The sequence below is a fragment of the Spermophilus citellus genome, assembly GCF_964194105.1.
Source record: "Spermophilus citellus genome assembly, chromosome: 2".
Classification (NCBI taxonomy): domain Eukaryota; kingdom Metazoa; phylum Chordata; class Mammalia; order Rodentia; family Sciuridae; genus Spermophilus; species Spermophilus citellus.
Window position 1 is genome coordinate 145,433,919 of NC_138183.1, and position 24,561 is coordinate 145,458,479.

General features: G+C 43.2%; 1 protein-coding gene across 10 annotated transcripts in view; it reads right to left on the reverse strand.

The window, feature by feature from the left end:
* GRAMD1B (GRAM domain containing 1B) overlaps window positions 1-24,561 on the reverse strand; it is a 180,447-nt gene that overhangs the window by 66,269 nt on the left and 89,617 nt on the right. The window contains exon 1 of one of the 10 annotated variants that reach the window (XM_081278476.1): window positions 22,694-22,900. The exons of the other annotated variants lie outside the window; for them this stretch is intronic. Coding sequence (XP_081134602.1) covers window positions 22,694-22,716 — 23 coding nt within the window. The 5' untranslated portion in view covers window positions 22,717-22,900. Of the gene's footprint in view, window positions 1-22,693; window positions 22,901-24,561 lie in introns of those variants that run through there. 10 annotated transcript variants of the gene reach the window in all.

The window sequence follows — 24,561 nt, forward strand, 5'->3', positions numbered from 1 at the left end:
TTTCATAGTGAAGAAACTGAGAACCAGAAGCTTTTTCTTAGCCCCAAATCACATTTATTTCTAAAACTCATGTTTTTCACCACACCTAGTCACTTCTACAAACACCTATTTAAGTAAAAGGCACCTGAATATATAACCTGTTATATTACATTCTACTCTCAAAACAATCCTTTAAGGTAAGTTCTATTGTTCCTACTTAAGTCAGTTACGAATATAACTGAGTCACCCTCAGCTCTAAATTCACCCTTCTTTGCCCTATCTGTGACACTAGAGCTGTACCCTGAAACATTTCTCCTCCAAAGGCTGGCACCATGTAAGCCTTGTCAGTAGAGGGCACTGGCACCCCAATGACTGGCAGTTCCCAAGTCATGCGCCCCAGCCTGCAGCAGCTGGAGAACCTTCTGCATATGCTGGGCCACAGCATGTCCTCTAGAATGTGCTTTGATTCTCTGCCTTGGGTTGGGGATCCTCTTAAAAGTGTATTCCTTTATTGAGTTCTTTGTGTCAATCTTAGAGGGAGTGGCTGATCCCTCTACACATCTACATAGGGAATTCCTGAATCCTTTAGAGTTTTCTTTATGCCTTTACTTGTTTATGATTCTTAGTATTAAATTTTCCCTGTTCCATTGCTGACTGTACCTTCACTGATATAATATATAGAGGAGCAAAAAGAAACTCAGATAAGACCTGATCCATTCCCTCAAGTGATTCAGTAAAATGGCTAAAAGTATTTAGAGCACCTATTGGGTCAGACACTTCATGTTTTCCCTCACATAGTCCTCAAATCAAGTATACCTTACAATGAGGAAACTGAAGCAGCTCAGAAACTAATTGAACCCTCCAGATCACTCAGATGGTAAATATAGAAAGTGAGATTGTTCTCCCAGCATTGACTGAAGTCCATTCTTAGTCATTTAGCAAGCAGTCTGAGAGAAAGCGGAGCAAGGAAGCAGAGGCAGGACACTACCTTCTGAAAAGTGAGGAAGAGAAAGAAAACTAAACTTTACCCAGAGAGGTCCACATATGTCCAAAGATTTTTTTTTTTTTTTTTTTTTTTAATGAGAGGGGGTCATTAAAGTCTTTTAAGTTAATCCTGGCCATGGGAATCCTGAAGACTCTATTAAATAACTATTTCCAGAATTAATATTCAGGATAATGTCCATGTTTTATGAACCATTAATTCATGAGAATTAATGTCCCACAGGTTTCCACTCTGTCCTCTCTGACTTCAACACAGACCCTAATCCATGGGAGCTGAATTGGGGGTGTCCAAAGGAGTACATCAATTTAAATCCCACTTTCCCAATATACTTATGTGGGGCCTTTGTTTTTCTTTTTTCTTGTTTTTCAGGGTATAATTAACTACATCTTCTATTCTAGTTTTTTTTTTTTTTTGGCAGGGGTACTCTTTTGGGGATTGAACCCAGGGCCTTGTACATGCAAGGCAAGTACTCTACCATCTGAGCTATATCCCCAGCCACCACCACCTCACCAATATACTTATAATCCTGTCCAAATTGAATACCTGACATCACTGAACATCACCTTTTCTTTCCTAAATGTTCCCAACCACCAAGTCTAGATTTTTAGCTCGGATCAAGTACAAATTCACTGCATGTTATATACCAGTGGTTCCCAATTTTTAATACTTTGGAATCATCTGGAAGTTTCCAAATACCCAATGCTCAGGTCATACCAATTAAATCAGACTGTCTAGAGATGGGAGCTGAATACCAGTATTTTTTAAGGATCTGTAAGGAATTGAAATATGAAGCAAGGTTTAGGTATCATTAGTCTATACAACTTTAACCTAATCTGCTAGTAATATAGTACAGAATAATTTTAGAAAGTATAATCCCCAGTGATCTATACTTTGAAGTCATTTTTTTTTTAAATTCAAGACACTTTTCCTCTCTTTTAATGCTTTCCCATAGAATAAAAACTAATACTTATTGAGAATGTGTAACCTTCCAGACTCCCTTCTAGGGACTTTATGAAGGACACATTGGGTTATGTCTCAATCTTATTATTCCCATTGCACACAAAAGAAAATTCAAAGAAATTATGAGCAGATCTATAAATTTATTTAAGTACACAAAGATGTCACTCAACAGGGACTAAAATTTAAAATAGTCAAATCCACCTGGGTGTAGTGGTGCATGCCTGTAATTTCAGCAACAGGAGGCTGAAGCAGGAGGACCACAAGTCCTTAGCAATTCAGCAAGACCCTAGGCTGCTTAATGAGGTTTGTCTCAAAATAAAACATATAAAAGGCTACAGATGTAGTTCAGGTGTAAAGTGTTCCTGGGTTCAATTCCCAATGCCAAAAATAAAAATAAAATAAAATAAAATGGTCAAATCCTCTCATATTATCTTTCCCCTGACCATTGGATTCTAATTCAATTTCTAATTTCATTTGTTCTATTCTATTGGTTTTGAAAATTGCTGTCTATGAAGAAGACAACCTCATGTGGCTAAGTTTGGTGCTATTCCACAATGCACTGAAGAGAGAATTATATTGTTTGCTCATTGGCACAGGAAGAATCTATATGCAATGATAGGCACCAAAATGTTCTTCTCCAGACAGAAAGCACAGTGTGAACTGATTACTAGGCCTCGTATGTGGAAAGGACTGGGCAAGGAACTGGAGTTAATTACTAGGGGGAAATAGGATTAACAATGTAAATGATCTGCAATCAAGACTCCGTGGAAAGTGGGCAATACCACATGTATATGTGGTGCCCAGGAGCTGCAGAGAGTGAAAAATTATAAAATGTAAGAAGGTTGACTCGTCCTAGGGTTGTAGCTCAGAGTGCTCACCTAGCATGTGCGAGGCACTGAGTTTGATCCTCAGCACCACATTAAAAAAAAAATTAAAATAAAGGTATTGTGTCCAACTACGGCTAAATATATATTAAAAACAAAGAAAAAAGAAGAAGGGTGACAGAAGAATTGGCAGTTCAAAGACAGATCCAGAGTTTCAATTAAGGGGGAATACAGTAAGACAACTTGTTCTCTTTAAAGGCAATTATAATTGTCCAAGTATGAAAGCCACAAACCAAGAACCCGACAGGAGGGTGGCTATCAGTGGGGCTGGAGATCTTGAAAACAGGTAGGAATCTGTTTGAACAATGCAAATTAAAGTCATTGAACTTGATCACAATCTCGGGACTGACACAGAAGCAGATTAAATAATAACTTGAACAAGTTAGTTTGATGTTTTCCCCACCAACCACAGAGTCACCAAGTTCTGGACATGGTCCATTATGCAGCTGTGCCTTGGCTCAATCTCCTGCTAAAGGAAGCTAACTCCTGCTGTACAGAAGATGAAGGGCAATGGACAACATCCTAGATCCTAGACCAGTATGATAGTATGTGGTCACCTTAGCATGCTCCTGCTTTCCCGAACAAGACCCCTCATTTCCCAGCTGTCCAAAGTGATAGCTGTTGGTAGGTCACAAGTGAGCTCCCTTTGGGAACTTCCCTGATCAAAGACAATAGCCTCACCAAAAAATATGTCCTTTCCTCGAGGACCAACCACATCCAATGACCAGTTCATGAAAGAATGTAAAAATCCACCTTTGCCTCAATTTGGAATGACTCCGCAGGGCTACCCAAGCTCAAGAGCATTCCACAGAATTGGCTGACCCCTCTTTCTCCTTGCCCAATATTGATTCCCTCATTTCCTTCCAAGCAGGAAGGCCATATATCTAGGGAATGACTTTGTTCCCAAGAACATTTCCCAACAAAACCCTGGCAGGCAAATCAGTATATGCCCAAGCTGGGACATATATTAATTATCATCAAGGAATGTGTGTGAATAGAGGAGACAAGACACACTGCTGAAGTTTAAGAAAATGACCAAATGTGTGAGGTTCAGGGAATTTGAAATTTTTTGAGTCCTAGCCCCTTCCAACAAGCTATAGCTACTCCTCTGCCCCCTTGAGGATATTAAGGAGGGACTAAGCACCTCTCTAAATCACCTCTTTGCAGAGGTCACAGACCTCCTCTTAATCCTGGATTAAGGTCTTAAACAGGGAAGCCTGCTTGCTGGATGTCCCAGTTAAGATGCTGACATGTTGTACTTAGGAATAGACCTTGAGTCCCTCCTGCTACGGGCCCAAGGCCTGAGCCACAGAAATGTCACCTCTATCTCCCTCCACCCCAAACCCTGCCTCTTCTCTTCCTATCTTCCTTTGGAGACCACCCACCAGCTTTGGCAGCTAACAGAGCTCACATCATAAGAATACCATCATTAGGCCCTGCACCACACTGGAGTTAGTGAGGAAGGGAGGGGGACAGCCTGTGTGCTGCCCAAGCTCCAGGTGTGAGCAAACCTATGGAGGCAGGGGATGTGAGAAGTAGGAAGGAATCTTAGTGTGTTGACCCTGTCCCCAGCTGGGGGGGCCCTTGTGTGTGCTAAAGAGGCTACTGTTACCATGTGCACACGTCTCAGGAGGTCAAGAGGCTACTGTTACCATGTATACACATGTCCCAGGAGGTTGGTCAACAGGTTCAACTAGAAGAAAACACAGGTACAAAGCAAAGTACCAGAGCTCATTCTCAAGAATCCTAACCCAGTTCCTCTTTAATGCAGTCTGGATTCCCTAGAAGGCATCTGAAAAAGCTCCACTGTAGATTACTCCTATCTATAGGTATTTCTTCTTGGGCCTGTCTTCCAACAAGTACAGTTGTGGCCATTAATCTGCTCCTCCTACCCCCTCCTCCTTTGCACCCCCACCTTCTAAGACAGGCCTCCTCCTATCTTGGAACACACTATAACTTTTAATGTGGATAATTCACATTAAGGGAGGAGGTACTGGCATGCCACCATCCAAAACAGCATCCACCTTCATGGTATATGGACACCTAGATAACTCTGATATATGACCTACCTATGTGATGTACCTACCCTTGCCCTGGGCTTCATTTTCCTTAAGTGTTATGAGAAGGGGGTGGTATAGACAACCCCCTAAAGTCACTACCTGCTCTAAAGGGCCTCAAGTTTAACTTCCCAACTTCACCAGTGGTAGGAAGCGGCAGAAAAGGTGAGCTCTGTAACTACAGAAAGTGAGGCAGAAACGGCAGCAACTGGGCTCTTCTCTTTCCACGTTCTCTCTTCTGAACACATCCCCATCTCTACCTACCTATCTACCTACCTACCTACCTCTTCTCTTCCTATCTCTCCAGAGAAGTACGGCTAAACCCATTGGGGTGGCACTGTTGGGCAGCTGGGAGGTACTCTGTTTCTAAATGCTAGGCCAGTCCTCATTAGAGTTCTGGCACAGCCTGACTCTTCCAGTCAAAAACTAATGGGGAATGAAAGGGGACAAGCAGGAACTAAAGAGACCTGATTGAAGTGATAATTAGTCAAGTGGTAAGGTAGGGACACTGACTTACCCATGGGCATATGCTCTGACAATTTCCATTCCAAAACCTTCTTCATCACTGATAATATGGCTCTGACCTAAACTGAATTCCCTTCCCACACAATCCTGATCGTTCACCATTGCATCCCAGGAAACTGCCTCATGGAAGGTAACTGCAGAATAAGCCCCAGACCCTTGGCAACACCACTCTTCTACAAATCTAAAAGAAGGGTAAAGAGACTAATTTCCAATGGGCAAAGACCACAAAGCTCAGCATAGACTCAGCATAGACATGGCTATAAGAATAACTCATATACTTGGTCCCCAGCAATTGAAGCAAAAGAAGGAATGTACAATCCCAGCACAAAGAATGCTGGTAGGAAGGAACACACCTAGGAATTACCTCACGGCAAGACCTACTATTCCAGAAAGATAAATAAGACAGTGTGGGTCTGGAAACCCTGCCTTAGGCAAAAATATAAAGTAATAGGAATATTTAGACTAAAGGAGATGCCCTAAAATAAACAGGATAACAAATATTTCAGAGTAGATAAGAAAAAGCCAAAGGAGAAGAGTCTGACTCTTTCTCTGGAGGATAATGGATGATATAATTAGGTTTGCAATAATAGGGAATGTTCTCAGAGCTTAAGCAGCCAAACAGCGTAGAAGGCTAGGGTGTAAGGAGTGAGCTCCTGGCCGAGAGGAGCTCAGAGATGTCGTGTGTGGCTGGACGCTACCTCGAATGGATAACACCTAATGAAATTCCTGAATGGCAGTGAGCACAGGGCCTTCTGATGTTTAAGCATCTCCATCTGCTTTTACCTATATAGATGCTTCTTCTCCAGATGGACATTTAGGGTCCTACCTCTATTCTTGGGAGCCACAAATACACCCATAGGCTTAGGAATCTCTAATGTGGAAAGGCCTTTTGATCTCTCAGCCCAATTTCTGCTCAAAGTAGTTATCTCCCTCCAGCTTCCTCAAAAGAGGAGGTGATTGAAACAGGAAAGGAACAAAAATAATGGTGTCTTTTCCATTAGCCTCCAAAAGAGTAAATTAATATTCTTAAACAATGGGCCAACAGGAACCATATGCCTCTCCCTCTCCTGTCGGTGGATGAAATGTGTCCTGAGGTCCTTCCTCTACCCAATGCTGTGATCTCAGAGCAGTCATTAGTGTCCAAATCCCCAGCAAGAACAGAAATGGCCCTGTGCAGCTTCCTGGAAATCTTGTAAAATATGCTCAAGTAGGAGGGAGTGGATGCTAAGAAAACTCTGCCCACTGCTGGGTCCCTGTGTGCTGACATTTGTAATCAAGATGGCAAATATCCATGAGACATGCTCTGGAGGACTAGCTTGTTTTCTTCTAAATAACCTAGCATTTGATTCGCCCAGAACCCTGATATCAGAATCTATAAAATACAGGCTGAGAATGCTTGGAACCAGAAGTGTTTAGATTTCTTCTTTTCTTTCTTTCTTTTTTTTTGGGGGGGGCACGGGGGGGGGTGGTTTGGATTATTTGTATATGAGATATTCTTGGGATAGGACCTGAGTCTAAACCCAAAATTCACGTATGTTTCATGGATGCATTATGCACACAGCCCATGTGACTGTGGCCCTTCACCTAAAACCCAGAATTTTCCACTGATGACATCATATAGATGTTCAAAAAAAAGTTTTGAATTTTGGGATATTTCAGATTAGGGATGTTCAGCCCATGCCCTCACCTGCATATGTAGCACTAGAGTTCTCTATTTGACCAAAGGCCTTTTCCCAGACTTGAGGACTTCTCTAAGCAGGGTGGTGGGGGGAGAGGACAGGTAGAAACGAAACAGTGCAATCCTTTTGGGTTCCTGGTCTCTCCCAATCTCCTCCCACATTAAGCATGTCTATAAGTAGCTGGACAAATGTAACTACTCTGAGTAACAAATGCAAAAAGAAATTAGAGAGCACAGGCTAAAAACTAGGCCTTGGGCTGAATACCAAACGTAGGAAAATGTGGTCCAACAGGATTATTTTCAGAAAAGCAATGGTTGAGCAAAACCAAGAAGTCATAATAAAAATTTAGATCCACATTGAGAGGCAGTATCCATTTTGGCTGCACAGCACCCCTGAGAGTAATGCTTCCCATGTACCCTTGGTTACACACACTCCCTGATACCCCACAAACACATCTGCTAGGCCTTCCCTGAGGTCAGGAGGACTGAGTAGAGGGTTAAATTTAACTCAGGGGATTGAGCTGGGTGTGGATAGTAATTATAATACCTTGTATTTATGTCTGGCTATTTCTGGCCTGCAGCTTGCTTTCCTCCAATTCCCTTGGAAGAGGTCAGTGAGCCTTATAGATGTGGCTTCTGGTCCTTCCTGTGACAGCCTTACCAATGCTGTCAGCATCGCCTGGAGAAGGAAATCAAGAAAGGATTTTTTTCCCTCACACTCCAGACCAAGAGATCAGAGTCAGGGAGGCCAAATGGCAGGGCCACCTTCACAGAACGAGTCACATAGACTAAACTAGGGACTGGCTTGTGCTCAAGACAAAGAATTGCTGGCCAATACTAAAAGATGGGAGGCTTCCCAATCTAAGCCAGCTTACCTGGGGGACCCTGAGCAATTATTCATAATGGTGATCTCCAATCTAGAGGATTGAATTACCATAGAAAAGATAAAGTGTGTGATTTCTTGAAGACTTAATATTCTTTTACAATATGTCAGTTCTGTTGTAAGAGCTTTATAAATATAAACTCCTTTAAAACCTCATAACAACCCTACACCTGGGTACTATTATTATCCCTATTTTATAGATGAGGACACAAAAATAAATAAATAAATAAATAAATAAATAAATAAATAAATATAAATAAGCACAGATTGGTGAAGAAACTTACCCAGAATCATAAGATAGTAGCTGGTGGGGCCAGGATTCAAACCCAGTTGGCCAGCTCCAGAGCACCTGTTCCTGACCACTAATAAGAAGCTGCCTTGCTCAAAGTCATGGGCCTAGGCAGGTATTCGGATTCCCTAGGTCCCCACATGATTCTGATAATAGACCAGGTCAGTGGTTCTCAAACTTTGATGTACTTATTGATACTCAGACTCCATGGGCCCAGAAGTTCTGGAACTGGAACCTGGAATCTACAATTTAACAAGCACCTAAGGCAATCAGTGCAGGTGGTGACAGCAGGTACCTGGAGAAAAGGCACGTATGTCCTACACCTACCCCACTCACCGGGGCCCTCACTGCAGTGTGCAGAGACTATTCTTTTCCAGAGGCTGGAGTCACTTCCCAGGGGGAGAGGGGCCGGTGGCCACAAGGGTTGTTCTGCTGTTTAATCTAGTGACAAGGCTGTCTTCAGAAGGTGGGGGAGCAGGGGAGGGTGTGTGACCCCAGACAGCTCACCGTCCCTCCACATTTGACATGCTGCACATCAGAAGGAGACAAGGGATTGAAAACGGGAAAAGAAAAAAGAGACTGGGCGGTCTGGGCCCCTGTCTCTCAGTGCCAGAACAATGGCCTCTTCAAATCCCTGGCATCTGAACTGGCAGTCAGCCACCAGGAAAGAAAAGAGCTCGCTGTCCCTTTAAGGACGCCCTCTCTCCACAAAGGTCAGAGATGCCAGCTCAGCCTGCCCTGCGGCTGCCTTTCTGTCATTTTGGGGCCCCAAGGGACTGGGCTCCTCCCACCCCACCCCCATGGCTGCTTCTCTAGGCACCTGCTATCTTCTGAAGGAGGCAGACCACCTGGGTGACAGCTGCCTCCCCACACAATGAGTAGTGACAGGGCAGGAACAGCTGCTGGGGAAGAGAACCCAGGACCTCATGTGCTTCTGAAAATCCTCCTCCAAGGGAGAGTTAGCAAGTACTGGGGCCTGGAGGGCAAGATCTGAAAGATGCTGTAGAAGGTGGGTAGGAACCCGAAAGAAAACTGGCCAAAGAAAGGATGCTCCATGGGAAACATAAAATTCCAACCAGAAAAGAACGCTGATGATTGATCCAGAAATCACAAAGCAGAGAGAGTAAGGAGTGGAAAGGAGGTCAGGAGAAAGGGGGAGTGGGGGACAGAGCAGGGAATGCAGGGAACCTACAAACTAGGTTCAAATCCTGCCATTTTATGTGACCTTGGGTGTCCTTCCCAGTTTCCCAGGAGCCACTTTTTCTCTATTAAAACACAGATAACAATAAGAAAATATTAGAAACCAATATTTTGGGGGTACTATCATTATTAGGGAACTGGCCATTGCGTGGATCCTACAGGCAGCTCAGATGGTCAGCGTACACATTCAAGAGACCTGAACCCCTGACCACATCCCCAGTTCTAGTAAATCATCTTGCAAGTAAGTGCCAGGACGAAAGAGTCCTTTCATTAAGAAAGCGGCCTGGACTGAGGTAAACCATGATCCTCATAGAAACATCTCAAAATCAGACATCTACTGAGTATATTAAAGGGGTCAGCAAACTGTTTCTGTAAAGGGCCACAAAAATATTTTTGGCTTTGAGACCATACAGTCTCTGTTGCAACTACAGAACTCTGTTGTTACAGGGCAAAGGCAGCATCCAGAGTGTGAATGAAGGAGCATGGCTTTCCCCCAGTACAAGTTTACAAAAACAGGCAGTAGGCTCAAGTTCGCTGACTCCTGAAATAAAAGATGGCATTTATGGAGGGAATGGTAAATGCTTACAGGAGATGGGAGATAAGATATGGAGACAGGGACCCATTTCTTTCTACCTTAGGACTGCAAGTATTTTACCCAATTATTTGACTGCCAAGAAGAGTCTCTGGCTAACAGCAGCCAACTGCAATGACCTGTGCCCATCTCTTTAGCACCTATGTCCAGAGTTTGATCAATCTCTCTTTATTTCAGAGGTCTCTTTTTCTTGTAACACTGTCTGCTCTCAAGGGGCAGAGTCTCTTACGTCAGCAAACTTGGTGAGAGTCGATGGACATGACTCAAAGCTTCCAACTTGCAATCCTTTGTGGCAGAAATGTCCAACTCCCGCCCACTTCCCAGACCACTGCAGGTTGAGATCCTTTGATTCTTCACCCAGTTTCCCGGAGGGCTATGAATCACAGAGAACCTATGCATTTGTTCCTCATTCAGTGATTATCAAAATAGGGGAGAGCCTACTATGATCCAGGTAAATCTTTAAAAATAAACACTTCTCCTCTGCCTTGAGTGGCTCTTTGAGAAGTATTTATTTCCTGCTCTCTGGTGTCTTCCCGCCCAGGAGCTGAAGCACTGCAAAAGTGACTTAACTGTATTAACAACATTTATCAGGATAATTTCTAAATGGTCCTAGAAACAGAAAGAAGATGAAAAGCTCAGAACGCAGAGGCAGTGAGAGCAAAAGGAGGTAGGAGGGGAAGGAGGAAAAGAAAAAAAAGACAATTTCAAATGAATATTTTAAATGCTTACTTTACATCAATCTCTCTGCAGAGAATGACTTCACTCCACAAATCTACTCTATGTGTCCAGCTTTCCATCAAAACTCTACTTCCAATGCATTTTCCTCAGGAAGAATTACCCAATAAGATCCACCAGAGCTCCAACTCCCCACATCCCCTGGAATTCTCAGTGCAGTTCACGCCTGCTAAAGTACCTTATGCAAGGTCTGTAAGAAGCACTTATGGGTCCTGTCCTAAACCTTAGACTGCTCAAAACCCATAGCATGAATTTTCTTTCTTCCATGTTCCCCATGGGACCCTATAATTGGTGGGTGTGCATAGACTTGTTACCAGGACAAAAGTCTACCTCAATGGAAGAGTAGCTGCTATTTTACCATATCCTCAGGGCCCTGCTAGCACTGTTCACACTACCATCCATTCACTCCCTTGTTCATTCAACCAAACACATATGCAAAGTTTGTGTGCCGTGCCCTGTGCTGTACATGGTCATACTACCTTATTTGCAAACTCATTTAATCCTTGGACCAACTACTGAGACAATTTCTGACATATGGCTGGCATATAATGAAAGATGTAATTTCAGAAGGACTGAGGGAAAATCGCCACTGATGGAAAGTCGTTGACGAGAACACTCTGGAAAGTGGGAACTCTTGTGCCCAAGCTAATGCCTGAGGCTAGGAAAACAGACATGTTCCCATAGCCCCTTCTGGTCCCATGACCGAAGACTTACCTTGTAACTATTAGTTTATATTTAAATGGACTGAATATTAAACTTAAAAACAAAATCACATCAGTCCTTAAAAAAAAATAGTTTGGGAATAACTTTCTTTGAAAAATTCCAAACACAGAAACCATAAGGAAAAGAACATGATCATATTCAGACTAATGAAGAAACTGTGTGTCAAAATTCTGCCTGAAGCAAAAAATAAAAAAAACCATGAGAAAATATGTGTGATTAAGGGTTAAAATCTCTACTATGTTAATGAGTTCTATGCAGTGAGAAAGATGATCATGTTAACAGTAAAATGGGCAACAGACAAAAAACAGGCAATTCAGAGACAAAATATAAATTGGAAAAAAAAAAGAAATGAAAAAAATGGCATCAATGATCAAAGAAATGCAAATTAATGCAACTCTGAAATACCATTTTTGGAATATCAGATTGGCAAAGACTCTAAAGTATGGTAATACCGAGGCAAGGACAACAGAGGAGAGAGCACTCTCCTAACAGGCTGGTAGGTGCTTAAGCTGAAACAACCTTTCTCAAGGGCAATTTGTGCAATGAATCCAAAGACTCTGGCCCAGAAATCTAGCTTCTAAGTTTTTAATCTGAAGGATATTGATCATGACATCATTTTTAAGTTGAAAAATTAGAAAGAACCAAAAATGTCAAATAAAATAGATAAGTGATATACACTTGCAATGCTATGCTTAAAAGTAATTATGAAAGTCGATTTTTATTATTCTAGAGATACCAGGTATTTTAATCAGAACAATATATAGAATTTATTATAAATATGTCTATCTATCCATCTATACATAGTATAGTATACAAAGAATAGTTTGAAGAATATAAACGAAAATGCTAACAGTGATTATCTCTGAGGGATCATGTTATGTCTGATATTTTTTTCTCTTGACTCTACATTTTCTAATTTTTCTACAATGTCCATGGATATCTTGAATTGCAAAAAGAAATCCATTTTAAATACTGATAACTTTCTCTTCAAAAATCTGTAACTCTGACTTTTAATTAAAATGAGAAATATATAAGAATGTGAAAAATACATAATGACTTCTAATCCAAGACAATGAAATTATGGGAAACCAAGCAAAGAGCTCAGAGAATGGAAAAGTAATAATTCTTACTTGGGGGGTGAGATAAATCTGGGAAAATTTTTCAAGCAACTGGTAATGAAGCTGAGTTATGCAGGTCAACTAGAATTTCCATAGGCAGAGACAGAAGAGCATAAAAAAAGACTCCAATGACATGAAGAGGTACTTGCCACACAGCACTCGGGCTGTGTTGGGCCTGGGATAGGAGGTATATGGAAGGATGGAGTGAGTGATGAGGCTGGAGGCCAGGACAGAGCCCACTGGAAAAGACCTTGCATGACATGCCAAGGTGTCAGCTGTTAGCTTTTAGGCAACAGGGAGCCAAAAATCAATTTTTGTAGAAGGGTTGATCATCTGACTTGTGTGACAGCTTAGTGAAAACCAGATCTGAGAACTAAATTATTCAACCAGAAAAAGCAATGAAGTATTGATACGAGCTATAACTTAGTTAAAGCTTAAAAATGTTATACTAAGTGCAAGAAGCCAGACACAAAAGTCCATTCATAAGCAAGTCCAGAGCACAGAAGTCTAGAGAAACAGAAATGGTTGCCTAGGCTGGGCTGGGGGATGGGGATTCGTAATGGGATGCTAACCTAGAGGGTATGAGGTTTCTTTTTGAGGGAATGAAATGCTCTAAAGTTGAATAAAGTGATGGATATAAGAATCTGTGAATACTAAATTCATCCTAAGTGAATGAATTTTATGCTTTGCAAACTATATAAGAATAAAGCAGATTTTAAATTAGATAGATGGTTTTTACAACACACCAAGTAAGACACTAAAAGATTATGAATTAAGAAGACAGTAGCAAGAGTCATGGAAAAGGGAGCGAGTAAGTCAGAGAGACATTACAAAGACAGAAGTAACCACATGGGGATTGAGGAAGAACAAATAAAAACTGTGCCAAAGTTGCCAGTGTAAACAACTGGGAGAGGTGGAGGTGAGGAGGTTGGCAGAGGAGGAGGTGAGGAGGTTGGGTGGGAGACTATTCTAAATTTGTTTTCATGAAGTGAATGTGAGAGCTTAGCCCACCCCAGGAAGAGAAGAAACAGAGATAAGTGCACAATTGTACTTTCTAGTCCCATTCCTGACAATATGGCTAAGGGTTCCTTGTGACTGATGGTGACAATTACAATTACATTTTGTGCTAGCGAGCAGCTCAGAAGTGATCTTAACTTATGCCTAGAAATAGAAGAATTTAGCCAGAGAAAGAAACTGAGGCTGCAGCAAGTAAGAAAACCCAACCCTGTAGCTGCATACACAGTACTCTCAGTATTTAACAGTACTTAATACTTAACTACTCCAAATATAGATTTTTGCAAAACAGGAATACTATCATTACTGCTAAAATGCCATGCTTTATGCAAAGTTCACACGAGCTCAGTGGCAATGGTTGGCTCTTTATTACTAATGGGCCTCACAAGAGTATAAATTTATTTTACTTATTTATATCAAAGAAAGCAAAAACATGAAGTAGAAACACTTGGTTAATGAAATCAGAGGGATAAAAGAAATCTTTTAGACATGCCAGTTAATAGGATGCAAAATAAATGCATTAAAAGGCCGAGGAAAACAATGTGCAACAGCAAAGCAAATCACCCTCAAAGAAAAAAAAAAAATGCTCAGTTCCCCAAATTTGCATCCTGAGGTTTGTCAAATTAAGTCTGAAAAATCAAAGCTATTTTGCATGTCATGTCATAATGTCCCTGGATGTAAACTATGACCATTCTGTAAGGATAAAATGTTGAGGTCACTGCAGGGAAGCTATTATGAAACAAAGAGGCTCCAGGTCTCAGGAGAAAGGGTCCAAAAAAAGATCTGAACTGAAAGATTAATCTATTTGCACTCCAGCAGGAGAGGCATCTGAGTCCCTCCCATGGAATTTTCCTGTAAGATCCTACCTAAAAGCGGGTGCCAGTTCTGGCTCCCCCCACAACAACAGGCACCCCTCCAAGGCAAGGACCAGTTCTTATTTATTCTTGCCATCTAGCCCAGTGGTAAGAAATGTTGGTTGAATACACAAATGATTAAATGACTAAAGAAAGGACAGAAGAATATAATAGGAACTTGGGAAGACCATTAAGGATCTTGTACCCCAAGAACCCTTAGTCAAAAGGACAAGTATGTCCAAAAGAGATCAATTCTGTTGATGGAATCTCTTATTATTTTAGAGATGAGGGCATGGATACCTTGCAATGGTCACCCTCTAATGAGTGGCAGAACAAGTTCTGGCCTCCATCAAAGTGGTCAAGTGACCATGCCTGTTTGGGACAGAAAATGGAAGGTTTCCAGCAATGAGAGAAAAAAAACACAAGATTTGGGAGGCTGCTCACTTGAAAGAAAGGGTAAAAACTGACTGATAGTGACCTTGTGTCCTATGCAAGACAGATAATAATCAGGGTTCTCTGGATCCATCTAGGACAGAACAAACAAGAAAAGTGAATTTTAAGTGGGTGGAAGGCAAGGACTATGACCACAGTTTCTGTCTATATTTCAAACATAAAATCATTAGGACTCTAATAGCAGCTAACAGTGATAAAGTGGTTGCATGTGCCTGGCCTCTTCCTGTGTGCATGAACATGATTTGTCCCATTTAATCCGGAGGATCTTTACAGCAGCCCTCTGAGATAGGTGTGATTGGCCCCATTTTGCAGATGAGCATCAAGGCTTGAGGAAAATAACAAACTTGTCCATAATCATACAATCGGTGAGCAGCAGAGGCGGTGTGATCTGTCCCTAACAGTGTACTGCATAGCTAGGGTAAGGGAGCTCCACCATGCCAAAGCTACAACCCAGTGAGTACTGGCTGAGATTCCCCACTCTTCTAGGTGGGAGAATGTAGACCACAGTCAGCACTCTGTTCACAAAGATTTGCATTCTCAGAGGCTAGTCCCAACCTTTAAATATTGTCATCAATCTTAAAAAAGAATGGTTTCACAGCTAAGGCTGACGTTCTGAGGCTTAACTGGATGGTGAGCAGGCGATGTTTGTTTAATTATTCTTCTCTGAACTGTGTGGTTACATTTTGTTCATTCTTTTGTATGTGTGAAATATTTCACAATTAAAAAAAAAAAAATACCTCCTGACCCAGGCGTGAAGGGACAGCCACAAGGTCAGGTAGGGGTAGGGCTGTGGCTCCCCGTGGGGGTGTTGTAACTGCATCTCCTGATACAGAGGGCACAGCATCCAGAAGGAAGACCCCAGCTCCTTGGCAAATGTGTCGGAACTGTCAAGCTGGAAGCTCCAGATTTCAGCCAGATCAATACTCTGCTCACTGCTTGGAGCAGAGTGAGAAGGTCAAGGATCCAAGATCTGGAGCACAGCTTCTTCCAAATGGTCCCAGTTCTGCATTTCTATGTGGTGCAGGGCCTGTTACTTAAACCTCTTTGACACTCTGGGGTTGTTTTGTTTTTTGTTTGTTTATTTGTTTGTTTAAACCTACGAAATGGTATAAATGCCTCCTCTCCAGTAGGATTGTCAGATTTTAAAAATAAAAAAGGAAAGCTCATAGAAGTGTTATTGTCTTTTCCCTCTTTTTATTTATGAATTTATTTTTATTTTTTGTGTGAGTGATACTGGAGATGGATCCCAGGACCTCAAGCATGCTAAGGCAAGCAGCCTACACTGAGTCACATCCTCAGTCATGTGACTGTCCTTTCTAGCTCCCAAACATGTACACATTCAGTTCTTGCCCCAAGCATGGTTCCCACTGAGCTAGCAAGTGCCTCTCCATGCTCTTTGGTCATCCTGGGCCTGAGGGCTTCTCCTCCACACCTGCAGGACTTTGCCTTGCTTTGAACTTTCTCTACTTGAGCCCTGTTTTGCCACTTCTACCCTAGCATCCCACAAGGCCCTTATTTTTTTTTTTAATGGCTCAGTTCTTGCCTCCCCCCCCAGGCCTGATCTCTTTTGAAATGACAATAGCCTTCACTTTTCAAGAATGAACCCACCTCCTCCAATTACCCTTTCTTGACTTCTTTTGACCAATATCACTCTCTCTGTTCTTGCACACCTTTGTAAACCATCAACTACTGTCTTCATAAATTGTCCCATAATATTTCTCAAACTGTTCCTGAGTATTAAAAGTCTTTTCTTTTCTTACAGACAAAGATCTGCCTTCCAACTGCTTTGCAACTGGACTACCATATTTCTTTTTCTTGCCCTTTTTATTTTTTATTTTGAGACAAGGTCTTGCTAAATTAAATTGCCTCTCTGGCCCCAAACATATGATCATCCTGTGGCAGCCTCCCCAGTCCCTGAGATTGCAGCTGTATGCTGCTATTCCGGCTAGCTCAAACACTTCTGTGTGTGATCTTGAGCAGATAACAGCCTCTCCTTAGTTCACTTACCTGTAAACTAATCATAGGGCATAGCTTAGAAAATCCATGTGAGCTTATACGAGATTCTATAGCCTGGATCACTGAGCCATCACAGGGAGGATGCTTCCTTGGAGAGTTTTCCAGACTCCGAGGGGATGCAGAGTGATCAAGAACTAAATTTACAAGTAGTTAAGCTACTACAGAGTGGTTATCATGGCCTCACTTGCCCCATTCAGATTAATTCCACATCTATCTGCAAGTACAAACTCAAAAAATAGCATTAAGAAAAAATAAACACAGCAGGGCTGGTGGTCATGCCTATAATCCCAGCTGAGGCAGGAGGATGCCAAATTCAAGGTCAGCCTCAACAACTTAGCAAGACCCTGCATGGAGAAGGAAGGAAGGGAGGAAGGAAGGAAAGAAGGAAGGAATAAAGCCTAGCAATGCCTAGTTGATTATCTCCCTTAACTCTTTAAGGAAACAAATGCCCAGTCTTGTGGACAATTCAGTAAAGGATCAGAGTAGTACTTTTCAAGTTCTTTCACTGAAAACTCTTAAATCATCTCTTCCAGCAATAAGCTTGATGACAACGAGTCTCATAATGGCCAGCAGAAAAGGCTTCAAGCCAGCAGCAAGAAGAACCTCTAGTACTCATAATATGATTTGTCACAACCTCTACCACCCACAAGCTTACATTCTGAGATAGTGAACCTCTTTTTCTTAAAATAATAATGAGAACAACAACAAAGACAAAGCAAAGCAAATAATGCTTATTGCTGCTTATTGAAGCCAGGTGTAGTTTCCCAAGGGAAACACAGGTGACAGCTGGGAAGGTCCATCCTTGAGAAATCTGTAGAGTCAGAAGATTTGGTCCTTGCCCTGAGCTGTCCTGCTCACTCAAGGGATTTCAATGCTAGATGACCAGCACTCAGGGCCTGAACCATTGCAAAACTCCAATTCCACCCCACCAAGTAATAAAATAAACCTTGCGCTGTTCACAGGAGGGCATGCCTGCTGTGCAATGTTTGTAAATGAATATTTAATATTTTCAAATGAAGGTTTATTTTCAGTATCCCCTGCTGGCTAAAGAAGGGCACCAACAGTCCATATCACATGCCACCCGCTCTCTCAGGATGATGGCCTTTTTCTAAGCCATTAGTAAAAAGGAAGCTGAGAGATCGACTAATCTGCCCAGTGCTGTCATTTAATCCCACTTTCAAAACCACCACCACCCAAGGCAAACAGAAGTCACCTACCAAGGCCACACAGCAGGCCAAAAGATAGTTACAAGGTTCTGATTCAGAAGGCATCTCTCAAGCCACTGAGACCCCCAACCTGCCTTGCAACCCACCTTCAGGACCACATCGAGAGCTAGGAAGCCTGGCTCTAAGGGAGGTGTGTAGGGGCCACATCAGGGCTCTCTCCTCTAAAGGAAACTTGTTATACAGAAAAAAATCTTAGAGAATTGATATGTGCTATATAAACAAGAATTGGAGAAGGAGCAGAGCTCTGTGTACTAACAGATTTTAAGGGAACAAGAATAATGGACATAAATTGACCTTTGGTGTCAATCAAATATGGCTGAAGGAACATTAATAGCCATGAAATACGGAGGGGTGTGCAAAAGTCTGGACTCTATCCCAGTCACCAGGGAAAAAGACAAGTAAGTTCTCACAGCACCATCTTCCCAAATAAACAGTGTGGAAGTAGCATGATTTCTCACTCACCCTCTCACACACAGATAGAAACTCAAAATTAATTCCTCTCATCTGGGGACTGAGGCCTCACCACCTGAGAAGTGCCAGGAACTACACGCTTTCCTAATTCTAGATTTTAATTTGTTCACAAAATCAAATTCTCCTGGTGTACTGACTTTTCCTGGAGGTCTGTTCCAGCCCTTGGGCTCTGTGGAGAGTGCACCACCAAGCCCAACAGATGTGAGAACCAGGAACACGGGAAAGAATCCAGACAGATGTCACAGCAGTCTGCTGAGGCCTGTGGGGGACAAAGCAATCTGTGGAGGAAAGCAGACCCACAGAATTGGACCTTAGTATTTTAGGATCTGAAGCTCTACAGGAATTGGGCACATCTTTACATCGCCAAAAGAGGGGGCGGAAATCAAGTAGAAGTAAAGGAAAAGTGAAAAAAAAATTCTAAAGAAAAATCGGCTGGGTGCAGAGGTGCATGCCTCTAATCCCAGCTACTTAGAAGGCTGAGGCCGCAGGATCACAAGTTGTTTGGGACCAGCCTTGGCAACTTAGGGAGACACTGTTTCAAAATAAACAAAAAGGGCTGGGGGTGTAGCTCAGTGGTAGAGAACCCCTGGGTTTAATCCCCACTACCAAGGGAAGGAAAAAAAAAAAGATTCTTGGCTTCTAAATTGCCACTTCCTCTCTCAGCCTCCTCTAATGAAACTTGCTCACCAAATTACCAGCAGATGGAATCACTGAGACATCTTTTGATACAGCCTAATGCCCTGCCCTAATACAGAGGTCAGCTTTCAGAGAGACTTGTGTATCACCATACTACAGCCACTTGTCAATCACAGACATATATCATGATCATCTTCATCCAAAAGCATCACCTGCAATAAGCGCATAACTCCACACAGTACAGTGTGAATGTTGTGGAAAGTATAGCCTTTACTTATCCAATTGTCCAGCATTTAAGCCCACTTCCTTCATGTGCCAATCACCCCAAGTCTTTTTTCCTGCACTAGCTGAAATGAATTTCTAGAGTGCTTGTTGCTCACTGCACTTATCTGCCCCTTAGCACTTACTGACTTGTGCTTCCATATGTATTTGGGGGAGGGAGAAAGGGTGTTCCATCTGTGAGGCTACCAGCCCCTAGAAGGCCAAGGCAATATCCTCGCATGGTTTTAACTCCCACAGTATCTAGGCAGAGGGCTACAAATAATAGAAACTTGATGAACATTTGCAGAATTAAAAGAATGGAAGAGCGCATAGATGCATTGACCTTGAACCTGCTCTCTGGGAATGTAGGTCTGACACAGACACACCTTGATTGCTGGGGTGGTCACCAACCTGGCATAAGGGAAGCAACAAGAGTTTGCATCCTAACTTTTTCATGAATTTGTCACATAAATTTAATCAAAACACTTAACCACTCTGTACTGTAGTTTCCCTTGCTCTAAAAGGTAGATACCAGACACTTTGCTGGATTATAGTAAAAATGAAATTAGATAACACATGTCCATGCACTTCAGAGTCTAATTAAGTTACCTAGTGAATATAAGGCAAAGAGACAGAGCAGGAGAAAGTCAGTACAGAGTATTCACAGAAGTCAGTACAGAAGGGGAAAGGTAACCAAGAACAGGTGAACAATTGGGGGAAATTACCCTGTTGCAAATCCAAAGCCTGATTCTTATCTATCTGCCCTCACACAGGCCACTTAACCTCACTATCTCACCTTCCCCACTGTAAAATGGGAATCTTAATCATAATCCAGTAAGTCCCATATTAATACATTCAAAGCGTTGAATATGATGCTTGCCACATAGTTAAGTATCAATAAACATTAGTTGTCACTATGCTTTTATTCTCAGCGTTACTTTTTATATCATGAATGCATGATAGACATCAAAGAACTGTATTTAGAAATGCTTTCAAACATTAAAAAGCTCATGAACCCCATCCTCTCCTATGCAGGCAGTATTATCCAGAACATGGTTGCCAATATATTCAGTCATCTCTATTGGAAGAGTTGGTGATACCCTGACATAGGATGCCACCAAAGGGAACCAGCCACATTTCAAACAAAAATATACACAACAGGACTACCAGGGGGCCAAAATGAACAAACATCTGTACTTTAATGAGACTGTGGGTCATGAGGTCTAACAGTATGCAGGAAAACATAAATAAATGACAAAGCCCCTGCCCCCCCCCATTGTCTGGCTGAAAAAGATAAGGTTAGACACGTTAAAGTCCCCAGCTTAACACCACTCTCCTTGTTGAAATGCATCAAGAAATATTCAAGGCATGCTTTTAAAGGCAAATATTTCTGCATGTCTCTGAAAGACCAACGAAGGCTTAGGCAAGAAGCCTTCTGTGTTAAAGTGATGTCTCATCCTGAATGACAGCCAAACTACCCCTCAACCCCAAGCTGGGTGTGCTGACAGCAAAGGAAAGATGCCCAGTGGTTTCTGATGCAGAGCCCAGTGTCCCTGCTCTCTCAGCAGCACCTTGCTTAGAGGCTTCAGCTTGACTCTCCTGAGGGATGAAGATACAGCTCTGGCTACTGATATGGGGCGAGTTCCCAGTGGCAACAGACCCTGCTAATAGTTTGCAACCCAGCAGGCACAGGGCACTTGGCCCCAAGAAAGTAAGGATCTGAGTAGCTCTATCTTTCTCAAACTCAAAAAAGCGAGTATGCCTTCAGAACAAGAACTAAGCCCATGTGTGATATTAGAGCCTGAGAAGGAGTTATAGTCTAGATGGGTACAAGTGCTTGCCACTTCTCAGGGCCTCACAGGTCTTAAGTGCTAAGCTTGCAAGAACTTAGCTCCTCCGTTTGCCTTCTGCAAAGAACCTTCACAAGACTCATTAAGATACCCTCTTGCCTATAGGAGAGTCAGATCCATTCTGTCAGTCTATAATGTAGGGTAGGGGTTTCACAAAATCCAGATGTGACCTACAGCCACGCTAGGACTCCATGTCTTAAACTGCTTGATACCCCATCCCTGACTGAAAATCCACCTGCCACCCAGAGAGATGCCCTACCACCACCCCAGCTTGGACTGCCAGCCGCAATGAAGGGAGGTGCATCCCTGCAGGGAGCTCTCCCAAGCTCATTCTCCTCCTCCCACTTTCCACCCTGTTCAAGGAGAGAAGTCTCCCTCCCCAGCCCAGGAAGCCTTTTTCCTCCTAAGGGGGCCTTCAAGGCAGCTGCACATGGTGCCCCGCAGGGGTACCAGATTCCTGGTAGGACAAAGTTTTCCAAGCAAAATCTACAGTTCCTCAACCAGACAAAAAGCCAATTCACCCACCCATCTGGTCCTTAGTGGATCAAAGAAGAAGAGGAAGCAGTAAGGATTTTATTTTTAAAATGGAAGGTAAAAATATTCTGACTATTTCTGTGGCTAGAATACAGCCACCCGCACATCTCAAACAAGAAGCTTCTTTAACGTTCCAATGTGAAGTCCAGGAAGAGGCTTGCAAAGCCCCTAGGCCTGTGCTTTTGCTGGACAGAGTGGGTGGCCCATACTCCTTTGGAGACCAGACATCCTAGAAGATGAAGTCTGGCCCTTCTTACTCTCGGAGACATGCCTCCAAGAATGGGTAGAAGTTGCCCACTGGGCTGAGGATGACCTAAGGATCTATAATGAAATACGATCCCTGGGGTGTCAGTCAAGGGTAAGGAGAGTGCAACTGTATGCTGAGCCTGCTGCAGATGCATGAGGCTGGGAGAGGGACCTCTCTTTATAAAAAAAAATTTCCTTCTGTGCGCACCAGCCCTCAGGCCCCTTGAAGTTGGAAACTCTTTTCAACTGCAATTAGATTTTCTCTTCAGTCCCCCATCTTCCACAAAACCTCTACTCCCAAGATGCTGACAGAAAACACTAGAGCTACACAGAAGTGAGGGAGCTAGGGTGAGTACCCCAACTTTGTACCATGTGTTACCCCTGGATGACCTGTTCAATGAGACTGGTCTCTCTGCAGGAGACCTCTGGAGGGGGTCAGGTTCTGGAGGGTGCACAGGGTCCTAGAGAGATGGAAGAGGAAGGCACCTTATCCCTCCTCCACTTACCAGGAGAGCTTGAATCCTTTCATTAGTACAGTCACGATAATCCACTGATCGTGTCCTTAGCATCCCTGTTACAGCTCCGGAGGTCCCAGGACATATTGGAAAAGATGAAGAAGTCCCAAAAGAACAGAATCCCATGTAATGTGACTTGAACACAGAAAGAGAAAGGAGAAAAAGAGAGAGAAGGGGAAGAGAGCCAGAACTATTGCTGCTGCTGCTGGTGCTGCTGCTGTCCCCACTTCCCCCTCTCCCGGCTGAGATCTGGGCTTGAGGGAGGGAGGTGAAGGGCAGTCTTCTGCAAATCCAGCCCGGGGCTGGAGCTGCCGAGCTGTTGCTGCCACTGCCAGCTTCTGAAGAGGATGGGTAATGCTGGCAGGGCTGCGCGGAGCAAGCCCTGGAGTTGCCGGCCACAGGGAGGCTAGCCGGCCACCCACCCACCCTCACCTCATACCAGCCTTGAGCAGCCTTGGGGAAGGAAGCCAAGGAGAACCTGGGAGGAGGAGAGCACAAACCTAGCAGAACCTGCACCTCTCTTCCCCCAGGCGGCGGCTCCCGCAGCTCCATATAATCTCCTAATCAATGCAGTACCCAAGCAAAGCACTGCCAGCCACTTCCGCCCATTTAAAGACACAGCACATGTTTTGTCCGGAGATGGGACAGATCATCGGGGATGAGTTGGGAGTGGGGAATGCGGTGCCAGGAAGGAAGAGGAAAGAATCAGAAATCTCTGAAGGGAACGTTTCCATAGGTAAGCCCTAATGGGTTTAAAACATCCCACCCCTGGATCCCAGGTCCTTGCATGCCTGAGGAATCCTAAACTGATCAGAGCCAAGAGGCAGCTGGTGAGTGCCTAGGTGTCCCCAGGTGGCAGCACAAAACCACCTTAAATAGAATCCTTACTCTTTCCCCAGTGAGGCAGGAAGATCAGCCCACCAGCCCAGCAGTGAGCTTTCAAGTGGTTTAAGCAGGTGGCACACACAGTTCTCTTCCCCTGCTGGGGAGATTGCTGAGAATACCCAGTGCCCGGTGAAGCAGCCACTTTGGAAGTCAGGGCAGCACCTTCCACCACCGAGAAGCAGGAATCCTTTTAAGATGGCCATGAAAGCCCATTTGGGAATTAAACAATATTTTATCACCAATATGAGGATCTAGACCTGGCACAGCACCAAGTAAAGAACTGGGATTTTCAGCTTTACCAGGAACACACAATTCACTGAAAAGGGGGAAGAGGCTCCTAACCCTAACCATCTAGGCTGGGGACCAGGCGTTCTATCACCGACTTCCCTAGCTGTGTGATTCCTTTTTGTCCTTCTCCACATTAGTGACTATCTGGGTCAGTAATGCGGATGGGTGACAACGAACAAAAAGGAGATTAATTATGAAATAGCAACCTTCAACTGAACCATAATAAAGCTCTTTCCCTGAAACTGGCCTCAACACAATCTACAGACATCCATGTGTCGCATGCACATCATCCACACTTGACTTTCTAAGGTGATACTCTTAAAACAGAAAGCAGACCCAATAATAAGTCATCGTGCTTGTCATTGCTTATTATCTGCCTCCCTCTTTGGGGAGGGTAAGCTCCATGAAGACAGGGACTGTGTATCATGTTCAGTGTTATATCCTCACAGACTGGGAGTGTCTGCATATGGTAGGGGTATCATAAGCAAGCATTGTCTTGAAATGACCTTATTCAAACTGAACTAAAATACTGTAGTCTCTCTCCAGTGTCCAGATGGTCCAGAAGAAATGCTCTTTAATGTATACTGAGCTTTCAGAGATGAACTCTCAAAGTAGCCCTGGGCTACAGAGTTACTCTCCATCCAAAGTTCCAAGCCAGACAACACTCATATGCTTCACTGGACTTA